A 12,201-nucleotide genomic window follows, 5' to 3' on the forward strand; every position below is an offset into this window, starting at 1 on the left:
GTGAGGCAAGCATTACCATCCCTTCATTTTACAGATGAAACTGAAGCTCAGGAAGGTTACGTTTCGGGCTCTAAATCCCGGAATCTTCGCTTCGATGCCATCCAGGCTTGGGCCACTGAGCTCAAGAAACGGGCCGACGGGTGAGACCAGACGGACGCCGGGACCAGCCCAAGTTCAGGGCTGAGGGCCGCCAGGTGGCGCGTTTCCCTCCCCCTACCCCTCGCGGCGGCTCGGGCGCACCTGAACCCAGCGGGGTGCGCCGCGGAAAGTAGGCGCGCAGGGTGGGGCGGGGAGTAGCCCCAATTCCCCAGCTCGGAGTGGGCAAGGAGCACGGTTTAGCTCAGCCGGCTGGCACCGCCAAGCGGCCGCCGGGCCGCATCAGCCCTCCTCCTGTTTGCGCTCCCCAGCGTGCAATTTATTTGGGGGGCTACCGGGGATTGAACGGAGCGGGCGAGCGCTGCCAGGAGGTGGGGCCGGCCCCACCTGTCGACTGCCCGTAGTGGGCAGGGAGAGGGCGGGGTTTGTCCCATAGGGCCCGCCCCCCAGTCCCTGGGTCCCGAGCGCGCGACGAGATATAAGGCAGGCAGGAAACAATGCGGCTGCAGCTCGCGCTCCCGCGCCGATCCCGAGAGCGACCGGGCCGCCGTGCGCGAGCGAGGGAGGGCGCGCGCGCGGGGGGGCGCGCTCGTGAGTGCTGGCCGCGCTCTCGGCGGCGCGCATGTGCGTGTGTGCTGGCTGCCGGGCTGCCCCGAGCCGGCGGGGAGCCGGTCCGCTCCAGGTGGCGGGCGGCTGGAGCGAGGTGAGGCTGCGGGTGGCCAGGGCACGGGCGCGGGTCCCGCGGTGCGGGCTGGCTGCAGGCTGCCTTCTGGGCACGGCGCGCCCCCGCCCGGCCCCGCCGGGCCCTGGGAGCTGCGCTCCGGGCGGCGCTGGCAAAGTTTGCTTTGAACTCGCTGCCCACAGTCGGGTCCGCGCGCTGCGATTGGCTTCCCCTACCACTCTGACCCGGGGCCCGGCTTCCCGGGACGCGAGGACTGGGCGCAGGCTGCAAGCTGGTGGGGTTGGGGAGGAACGAGAGCCCGGCAGCCGACTGTGCCGAGGGACCCGGGGACACCTCCTTCGCCCGGCCGGCACCCGGTCAGCACGTCCCCCCTTCCCTCCCGCAGGGAGCGGACATGGACTACGACTCGTACCAGCACTATTTCTACGACTATGACTGCGGGGAGGATTTCTACCGCTCCACGGCGCCCAGCGAGGACATCTGGAAGAAATTCGAGCTGGTGCCATCGCCCCCCACGTCGCCGCCCTGGGGCTTGGGTCCCGGCGCAGGGGACCCGGCCCCCGGGATTGGTCCCCCGGAGCCGTGGCCCGGAGGGTGCACCGGAGACGAAGCGGAATCCCGGGGCCACTCGAAAGGCTGGGGCAGGAACTACGCCTCCATCATACGCCGTGACTGCATGTGGAGCGGCTTCTCGGCCCGGGAACGGCTGGAGAGAGCTGTGAGCGACCGGCTCGCTGCTGGCGCGCCCCGGGGGAACCCGCCCAAGGCGTCCGCCGCCCCGGACTGCACTCCCAGCCTCGAAGCCGGCAACCCGGCGCCCGCCGCCCCCTGTCCGCTGGGCGAACCCAAGACCCAGGCCTGCTCCGGGTCCGAGAGCCCAAGCGACTCGGGTAAGGACCTCCCCGAGCCATCCAAGAGGGGGCCACCCCATGGGTGGCCAAAGCTCTGCCCCTGCCTGAGGTCAGGCATTGGCTCTTCTCAAGCTCTTGGGCCATCTCCGCCTCTCTTTGGCTGAAGCTGCCCGTGTAGTCCCCAACCGTGTCTGTCTGGCACGTGGGTGTGTTGGTAAACAGTTTGGAGAAGTGGCGTGGGAGCCAGCCTCCCTTTGATGATTATTGGAGCCCCAGGGGACAAGGGATTTGAGGTGAGGGTTGGCGCTTAGAGAGGACAATACTGGGGTTGGACTGTAAGGGATTGAAGGGGGTACCTTAAGAGACACTCCAAACCTGAAGTTTTTTTGCTGCTGCCTCTTTCCCTAGGAAACTCACACTCCCCTAGGGGGAGAAGAAGCCGAGAGCCTTTTGTGCAAAGCCAAAGCCTTCATCCTTTTAAAAACCTAGGTCTCCAGTTGGCTTTACTTTAAAATGCCAATAATAAATGCCCTCTTCTCGTGCCTCCCCACCACCACTTACCACTCGTGCATCCCTGAGACAGGGAAGGAAGAATGAACACTCCCCATTAACAGATGGAAAAACTGAGGCTTAGAGATAGACAATCACTACAAGTCAGCTCCAGCTTTCTGCCATCTAGCCAGCCCCTCTTCCCCAATGCTCCATCCCAACCAGGCACCTCTTGATGTTTGGGTCTTTGTGGTAGCTTATCTTAGAAGCACTACACCTTGCTTTGCTGTTTGTCCTGAGATGGAAAAGTGTCCTTCTTGCTCCCCCTCAATAGATCTCCAGCGTCAGCTGCTCCCTGGCATTCAACAAATATTCACTGGCCCCTACTTTGTGGCAGTCTGTGGGCTACGTGCTGGGGTCAAGGCAGTAGAACTCCAGGCCCTCCTCTCCCATCCTTGATGCAAGTGCAACCTCGCTAAGGGCAGACTGGGGCATCCTGTGCCACTAAACTACATTGTTCTTATTCTGGCATCTTAGACCTCCACACCCGTGAGAATCCTGGAGAGGGTATTTTTGTAGAGTGTAGACTGTGGCTAGTGACAAATAAATTAGGACCAAGAAAGCTCACTGTAGCTTTTAGGAATAACTTTTACATGACCATTTGATAGGGAACTGGGGAATGGGGTATGGAAGTTTTCATACACTTGAGAGAAAAAATAGGATAACAAAAATTAAAAGTCTTTTTTTTCCTGGTCCACTGTGTTAAGGTCATTTTTAACCAGCTTGCTTTCTACACCAAGAGTTTATGTTTGTTTAATGGCTGGAAAGAGAATCTTGAGATCAAAAAACCAATAAAGATGTATCTCTACAACGGCTGGTGGAGTGGTAGAGTGGAAAGAGCATTGCTTTGGAAGTTGGACATTTTAGTTTGAGATCCAGAACGTTACAAAGGTGATATGTGGACTTCGCTGATCTGGGCCTCAGTTTCCCCATTTGCACACGATGGGGTTGGACTTGATTGTCCTGCTGATGACATTTCCTTGTCTGGGTAGAGTAAGACACTACTCTCTGAAAGGGAGAATGGTGTCTTAAATTATTTCTTTCTTAGATAGAATCTTCCTGAGCCACGAGGCTTAACACTGAAAATTAAAGGTTTGGGATGTAGGGAAGCCTGCTGAATCATTTTCTAACCTACCCTTTAACCTGAACCTGTTTGTGAGCTTCTAGTTCACTCACAGGCCACATGGCCTGGAACAAAATGCAACAGATTGCAAACAATGAGGCGGGGGGTGGGGAAAGTGATTGGCAGCAGAGCTCACCCAATAGGGGCTAGGGGCTGGGTAAGACAGAATTCCAAACACAGCGTAATCAGCCAATCATGGGCTTTGGGGCCAGGAGGGCTGAATGGTCAGGTTTATTAATGGAGAAATAATGCGATTGTCCACACAATGGAAGCCTTCCTGACAAAGGGGCTCAAGCTTCCTGATATGCAAAGAAGCTGAGAACGGAGCTCTTCCGTTGCGAGGCCGAGATCCATTAAGGTGGACTTCTGTGTGGAGGCCGCAAAATGTGTGGAGCAGGAGGAGACTTTTCTCCCAATTGCCCCTCTCCTGGTTAGGTTAACCTAAGAGACCTTCAAGCCAGTGAATGAGAAGGGCATGTCCAGGTGTCTCCAGGTCTCTGGTGTTTTGAGCCCCATATCTGGGACATTCTGCTGCCCAGTCTCTGCCTCTGGTGCAGGTAGTTTGGAAATGGTCGCTTGTACCTTTGTGAAGTTCCTGCAGCTTCGCCGACCTATGATTACAAATCTAACCTTCTAGTCCAGGGAAGGAGGTGGGGCAGGCGACCTATAAATGATGGATGACTTTAGAAACCCATTGAACCCAGGAGCAAAATGCTCCTAAGGGAAACCCTTTCCCTCCCCTCTGTGGGTGAAGAGGGATGGGTTGTAGCCCTCCCTTCTCTGAATCTTCAGCTGAAAGGGATGGCAGAATAGAGAGGTGGGGGAATAATAGGATTTATAACTTGTGAAAAGTAACAATTCCCCAAGTGCAGGCTGTGCTGGGCAGGAACAAAGGGCAGCTCTGCCCACAGACCCCTCATTTACAATTCTGATGGGGCATGAAAGAGCCCGACTGGGGAAGATCTTTATAGCTAAACTTTGTCCCAGGCCGGTAGCTCTTTCTCTCCAACCCCTCCGTGGGGGAGGGGAGAGCCTTTGCAGACTGGGGGCTGTTGGCTTGGGTCTGCCTTTTGTTCTTATCTAAGCCTTGCTGTGCAAAAGGAAATTGGAGAATATTTTCCTTCTTGCTAATGTCCCCTCCTTTCCTTCACTGTGCCCTTACCCCATTACAAATGAATCAGCTTTCTGCTCACCTCGATTTGTATATATCTAAATTGGAAAAATGTCACCTACCTTCCCAAGCACCAGCATAGACACTAAAGCTGTAGGGTCTATATTTGTGTTTCTCATGGGATGTGTTTCTTCTCTTGATCTCTTTTCTCGGACAGAGAATGAAGAAATTGATGTTGTGACAGTAGAGAAGAGGCAGTCTCTGGGTATTCGGAAGCCGGTCACCATCACGGTGCGAGCAGACCCCCTGGATCCCTGCATGAAGCATTTCCACATCTCCATCCATCAGCAACAGCACAACTATGCTGCCCGTTTTCCTCCAGAAAGCTGCTCCCAAGAAGAGGCTTCAGAGAGGGGTCCCCAAGAAGAGGTTCTGGAGAGAGATGCTGCAGGGGAAAAGGAAGATGAGGAGGATGAAGAGATTGTGAGTCCCCCACCTGTAGAAAGTGAGGCTGCCCAGTCCTGCCACCCCAAACCTGTCAGTTCTGATACTGAGGATGTGACCAAGAGGAAGAATCACAACTTCCTGGAGCGCAAGAGGCGGAATGACCTGCGTTCGCGATTCTTGGCGCTGAGGGACCAGGTGCCCACCCTGGCCAGCTGCTCCAAGGCCCCCAAAGTAGTGATCCTAAGCAAGGCCTTGGAATACTTGCAAGCCCTGGTGGGGGCTGAGAAGAGGATGGCTACAGAGAAAAGACAGCTCCGATGCCGGCAGCAGCAGTTGCAGAAAAGAATTGCATACCTCAGTGGCTACTAACTGACCAAAAAGCCTGACAGTTCTGTCTTACAAAGACACAAGTTTATTTTTTAACCTCCCTCTCCCCTTTAGTAATTTGCACATTTTGGTTATGGTGGGACAGTCTGGACAGTAGATCCCAGAATGCATTGCAGCCGGTGCACACACAATAAAGGCTTGCATTCTTGGAAACCTTGAAACCGAGCTCTCCCTCTTCCCTGACTCATGGGAGTGCTGTATGTTCTCTGGCGCCTTTGGCTTCCCAGCAGGCAGCTGACTGAGGAGCCTTGGGGTCTGCCTAGCTCACTAGCTCCGAAGAAAAGGCTGACAGATGCTATGCAACAGGTGGTGGATGTTGTCAGGGGCTCCAGCCTGCATGAAATCTCACACTCTGCATGAGCTTTAGGCTAGGAAAGGATGCTCCCAACTGGTGTCTCTGGGGTGATGCAAGGACAGCTGGGCCTGGATGCTCTCCCTGAGGCTCCTTTTTCCAGAAGACACACGAGCTGTCTTGGGTGAAGACAAGCTTGCAGACTTGATCAACATTGACCATTACCTCACTGTCAGACACTTTACAGTAGCCAAGGAGTTGGAAACCTTTATATATTATGATGTTAGCTGACCCCTTCCTCCCACTCCCAATGCTGCGACCCTGGGAACACTTAAAAAGCTTGGCCTCTAGATTCTTTGTCTCAGAGCCCTCTGGGCTCTCTCCTCTGAGGGAGGGACCTTTCTTTCCTCACAAGGGACTTTTTTGTTCCATTATGCCTTGTTATGCAATGGGCTCTACAGCACCCTTTCTCACAGGTCAAAAATATTTCCCCAAGACACAGGGAAATCGGTCCTAGCCTGGGGCCTGGGGATAGCTTGGAGTCCTGGCCCATGAACTTGATCCCTGCCCAGGTGTTTTCCGAGGGGCACTTGAGGCCCAGTCTTTTCTCAAGGCAGGTGTAAGACACCTCAGAGGGAGAACTGTACTGCTGCCTCTTTCCCACCTGCCTCATCTCAATCCTTGAGAGGCAAGTTTGAAGTTCTTCTGGAACCATGCAAATCTGTCCTCCTCATGCAATTCCAAGGAGCTTGCTGGCTCTGCAGCCACCCTTGGGCCCCTTCCAGCCTGCCATGAATCTTTCCCAGAATCTGGGCGTTTCTGAAGTTTTGGGGAGAGCTGTTGGGACTCATCCAGTGCTCCAGAAGGTGGACTTGCTTCTGGTGGGTTTTAAAGGAGCCTCCAGGAGATATGCTTAGCCAACCATGATGGATTTTACCCCAGCTGGACTCGGCAGCTCCAAGTGGAATCCACGTGCAGCCTCTAGTCTGGGAAAGTCACCCAACCTAGCAGTTGTCATGTGGGTAACCTCAGGCACCTCTAAGCCTGTCCTGGAAGAAGGACCAGCAGCCCCTCCAGAACTCTGCCCAGGACAGCAGGTGCCTGCTGGCTCTGGGTTTGGAAGTTGGGGTGGGTAGGGGGTGGTAAGTACTATATATGGCTCTGGAAAACCAGCTGCTACTTCCAAATCTATTGTCCATAATGGTTTCTTTCTGAGGTTGCTTCTTGGCCTCAGAGGACCCCAGGGGATGTTTGGAAATAGCCTCTCTACCCTTCTGGAGCATGGTTTACAAAAGCCAGCTGACTTCTGGAATTGTCTATGGAGGACAGTTTGGGTGTAGGTTACTGATGTCTCAACTGAATAGCTTGTGTTTTATAAGCTGCGGTTGGCTATTATGCTGGGGGGAGTCTTTTTTTTTTATATTGTATTTTTGTATGCCTTTTGCAAAGTGGTGTTAACTGTTTTTGTACAAGGAAAAAAACTCTTGGGCAATTCTCCTGTTGCAAGGGTCTGATTTATTTTGAAAGGCAAGTTCACCTGAAATTTTGTATTTAGTTGTGATTACTGATTGCCTGATTTTAAAATGTTGCCTTCTGGGACATCTTCTAATAAAAGATTTCTCAAACATGTCAGAGTGGGGGCAGCTTATGCCACCTGAGTCCTCCTCAACCACGGAAAACTATTTCAGGGTAGCCACAAGTGATCCAGAGGGCTGCACTTCTCTAACCATGTTGCTAACCTGGTCATTCCACTCTGGGTTCCTGAAATGCCATTTCAGACATGTTGAAACAATGTAGGCTCAGTACTCAGTGAACACGGAATTCTCTTGTGAATTGCAAAGAGTGCTGAATTTGTACTTTAGAAGGCTTGAAATCCTGGCTCCACCACTTCTGCAGCCTTTAGTTTTATCTTTCTGAGTCCTAGTTTCCTTATCGGTAAAATGGGGATAAATGCTACTTCACTGGGTTTTTGCAGGTATTAAATGAAGTGGTAGACTTCAAACTGCTTTCTAAACTGTAAAGCCTTATACTCTTTAGGATGGTGTTATTCTTATCTTAGTGGTATGATGACCTTCTGCAAGATGTCTTTTAAAATTTTTTCTGAGAATTTATGTTGCAATGTACTTTTTTCTTACAGAAAGATAGTTTTAAAATTCTTTCTCCTGGCTGGGTGCAGTGGCTTATGCCTGTAATCCCAGCACTTTGCGAGGCTGAGGCAGGCAGACTGCTTGAGCTCAGGAGTTCAAGACCAGCCTGGGCAACATGGCAAAAACCCATGTCTACAAAAAATACAAAAATTAGCCAGGCATGGTGGTACACGCCTGTAGTCCCAACCACTCGGGAGGCTGAGGTGGGAGGATGGCTTGAGCCTGGGAGGCAGAGGTTGCAGTGAGCCAAGATCGCGCCACTGCACTCCAGCCTGGGCAACAGAGCCAGACCCTGTCTCAAAAAAAAAATTCTTCCTCCTTAATTAATGAAAGAAAGTTTAAGCTTCATTTTCCTCCCATAGTTCTCATAAACTTGCTGTAAATGCAAGACAGGGGAATTCAGTAATAGCTGTTCCTCATAGGGCACTGCTTATGTCTGAACACTCTGCCATATCAACCATGTGTCAGGGCTACAGATGAGGAAACTGAGGTTCTAAGAGTAAACAAAGCTATGCAAATTCACAAGCTTGTAATTCAGTTGTGATTTGAAACCAGCTCTGCCTATCTCCAGAGCAAGAGGTCTTAGTCACTACATTATGATGATCAGCTTGTTTGTTAGCACGGGGCATGTGGAGAAGGTAAACGTGGAATTCCGTCATTTAACTGCTTGTTGTAACTCTCTCTCTTTGGGGCTATTGTGCCTGCCACTTATTGGGATGAAATGGAGCAAATGTCCCATGACCAGCAACTCTGAGGCATATGTGTGCTGGGTGGCATAGTCTTGCTGCAAAGGGGCCCCATCTGGGACTGAAAAGCAATCAGTTGCTGTTCAGGATGGCCATGAGCATCATGGTGAAAGAAGCCTCCACTAACTCCTCCCTACAGATGGGACTTGGGTTGGTATTGCCCACCCGAATTCCTATGGAGCCTCAGTACGGTCAAAAAACTCCTCTTAATTCCTCACATTTACAAAATGACCCTCTTGTGACCCTCCAACCTGGTAAGTAAGCAATATCTGCCTGATGGTACTGGAGCCCAGAGAGTTTTCTTGCTCAAAGTCACATAGCAAAATCAGGATTCCAAGCCCAGTCTCTTATCAGGTAAGCTTTTTCCCCCACTGCACATAGGTAACACACTTAGAACCTAAGAAACTGTTTGGTAAAACTGACATGGATTATTGGAACTCTTTTCTTAAAACTCCCAGTGTATTTTTCTTCCTTTTTTGAGGCCATTAGTCAAGGGTCTGGTTTGTAGGACCTATCTCCCTTTACTGGACCTTGAAAGAATTCAATAAAAATTTTTGAAAGCACTTAGTACAATAGTATGGACCCATGGGTACAGGCATGAATGTTAGTAGTTTTGCATATCTTAATTCTTACAATAACTTGGAGAGCAGGATGCTGTCAGCCCCATTTCACAGAAAAGCCAACTGAAGCTCAGAGACATTTAAGTTGTTTGCCTAAGCCCACACACCTAGTACCAGCTGCCTGACTCCAAGCTTCAGCTCTTTTGAGTCAACTCTGCTGAGAAAGGAGTGGGAATAAAGCCATCTCCTGGGGGAAGGGAGGGTGTTTCTGGAATGCGAAGTATTTTAAGCTCCTTCCTAGCTCATTTCTACAGACTCCTACCTCTATCTTTGTCTGAAAATAGTCAGAAGTTTATTCCTGGATTTCAGAGGACAATTTCTACAAATTAGGTTTGCCTCTGAATAATGCACCTAAGGATCACACTCCCAACTCAGGACATAGACAATACGGGGTGACCCAGAAGCCACACTTGGTGTAGCAAAGAGAGAAGGACATCATCTCTGTTAGACAATAAAAGGCTAAAGTGTATGTTTAACTTCTGCCTCTGTTGGCAGTTATTTTGGGGAACTGAGACAGGTTGAACTATCTTAGACGTGCTGAATTTGTCTACAGTGCTCCCGAGGTCAGGATATTCCAGAATATTAACTTTAAAAGGGGAAAAAGAGGATGGGGATGGCTTTGCTGATCTGTGATAAGTGATAGGAGGGAGTGTGAGAGAGGTTTCTTTTTAAGGATAAGATAACCAGCTGGGAGATGATTGATGACCGGGTGACTGGGAAGGCGGAAAGAGGAGGTGTCTAAATGTGTCAGCTAGAGTTCTGTTGGTTGGTGTGTGGGCATTTCTACTGTAAGCCCAGTGGGCGGCTCTTGTTAATGTCTGTTTATTTACACTCTTGGCCAAAGGGAGCAACTGTATTAATGTTACCATTCTCTTGGCAAGCAAATGTAAATATTTAAAAAAGAAAGTCTCTAATCAGGTGTGTTATTAAATGATTAGGCTCAGTGCCAAGGGTCCAGTAGGTGCCCAGTAAATAATGGATTTCTTTTAAACTTGTGGGAAGCAGTATGATTAAGTGGTCACCCACACCCAACAGGTCTCAGTTCCAAATCTTGGCCCTGCATTTTCTAGCATTTTCTTGACCTTGGGCAAATTATTAACCTTTCCTAACCCTAGTTTTCTTATCTATAAAATAGGTAGAAATAATAGCATGCACTTCATTGGGTCGTCAGGGCAATAGTAAGTGCTCAGTAAATGATTAGTATTATTTAAACCATGTTAACAAGCCACAACCAGAATATAGATTAGTCATATTTGAAAGATGATAGAAGGAATTGGTAAAATAATAAATCTTCCCAGAGTGCACATATTGATGCTTCAAGAGGTGGTAAATTATTAGGAAAGAAATAGCCAGGTTTGGGGAGCTTGAAATAGGCAGCGGAGGAGGGAGGGCAAAGACTGGAGCCTCAGACTGGTTCACAGCATTCACAGCCCATGGCCAGCATAGGTTGTGCATCAGCAAAGCCATTGCACATACAAACCCTCTACTTTTCCTTACTGGGCACTGTGGTGCCTTTAAACTGAGCTAGAGTCAACTGACTCCATTTAGTCATTAATGCCTATATTATTAAGACAGTGACTCTCTAACCTGAGTGTGTCTTAAGAATCTACCCACCCGGCCAGGCGCGGTGGCTCATGCCTACAATCCCAGCACTTTGGGAGGCTGAGGCGGGCGGATCACGAGGTCAGGAGTTCGAGAGCAGCCTGAGCAACATGGTGAAGCCCCGTCTCTACTAAAAACAAAAATTAGCCAGGCATGATGGCGTGTGCCTGTAATCCTAGCTCTTCGGGAGGCTGAGGCAGGAGAATGGCGGGAACCCGGGAGGCGGAGCTTGCAGTGAGCCGAGATCGCGCCACTGCACTCCAGACTGGGAGAGAGAGCGAGACTCCGTCTCAAAAAAAAAAAGAATTTGCCTACCGTAGGTCAGGGCCAGGAATCTGCATTGCTAACAAGCAAGGAGGGAGGTGAATTCCTGAGGGCACACTTAAAAAAATATTGATATAAGGGGTTGGAGCCCAGGTTTTGCAAAGACAAAAAGTATTCACAGAAGGTGGTGTAGATGCCATGGTTAAGAACTTGGGGCCAGGCACAGTGGCTTATGACTGTAATCCCAGCACTTTGGGAGGCAAAGGTGGGAGGATCACATGAGTTCAGGAGCTTGAGACCAGCCTGGGCAACATAGCAAAATCCCATTTCTACTAAGAAATTTAAAAAAAAAAAAAAATCGCTGGCAAGCGAGGGTCTGTGCCTGTAGTCAGTTCCAGCTACTCCGGAAGCTGATGCTGAGGTGGCAGGATCACTTGAGCCCAGGAGTTTGAGGAGTCTGCAGTGAGCTATAATTGTGCCATTTCACTCCAGCCTGAGTGACAGAGTGAGACCCTATCTCTAAAACAACAACAACAACAACAAAAAACAAGGAGTTGGGGTTACTACCTGTGTGATGTTGGGCAAATCACTCAACCTCTCTGAGTCCTACAAGTATCCTTCTTCTGTAAAATGGAGATAATAATGATATCTATGTCACAGGACTGTTGTGAAGATTAAAGGAGTTGTTACATGTAAAGTTCTTAGAACAGTGCCAGCTACATAGTGACAGCAATATGTTTGCAATGATACATGAAGGTATGGTTCCTTCCTTCTGGAAGTTTATGAGCACAGAAACACAATCAGAAAATATTCTGGTCTGAAGTAATATAATAATAACAAAAAGATAACACACATGATCACAAACTAAGGCAATATGTGTCTCAAAGAAGTGCTATGAACCTCAGAAGGGGAAGAGAACATTTTGTTTGGAGTCATCATGAAAGTTTTTGTTGGAAATTGTAACATTAACCAGAACTAGAAGTACAGGTAGTATTTGGCTAAATGAAAAGAAGGATGTTCTAGGCTAAGAGAATAGCTTTGGGGAAGAGCAGTTAAGAAGGTTGTGTCAAATCTGGGGACAGGGGAGAAATCTGGTCTGATTTGCTGGCAGGGTAGTCTCATTTTTACAAAATAAGGAGGATTGCACTAGATTTCTAAGGGGATCCTTTCAAGAGCAAACATCCTCTTTGAAATAGGGAAGTCAGGGGAAGAAACTGATTGTGGTTTGGGACATGATGAAATTAAAGTGATGGGGTCATCCAAAATGAAGTACCCAGCAAGTTG

At 49.8% G+C, this 12,201-nt stretch overlaps 1 protein-coding gene across 1 annotated transcript; it reads left to right on the forward strand.

The window, feature by feature from the left end:
• The first annotated feature begins 630 nt into the window (after nucleotides 1-630).
• Nucleotides 631-7,165, forward strand: MYCL (MYCL proto-oncogene, bHLH transcription factor). Its single transcript, XM_034962112.3, has 3 exons — nucleotides 631-799; nucleotides 1,164-1,668; nucleotides 4,630-7,165. The coding sequence occupies exons 1-3, from the start codon at nucleotides 719-721 to the stop codon at nucleotides 5,226-5,228; spliced, it is 1,185 nt and encodes a 394-aa protein (XP_034818003.1). The 5' UTR covers nucleotides 631-718; the 3' UTR covers nucleotides 5,229-7,165.
• The last annotated feature ends 5,036 nt before the right edge of the window (nucleotides 7,166-12,201 follow it).

The sequence above is a fragment of the Pan paniscus genome, chromosome 1, assembly GCF_029289425.2.
Source record: "Pan paniscus chromosome 1, NHGRI_mPanPan1-v2.0_pri, whole genome shotgun sequence".
Classification (NCBI taxonomy): Eukaryota; Metazoa; Chordata; class Mammalia; order Primates; family Hominidae; genus Pan; species Pan paniscus.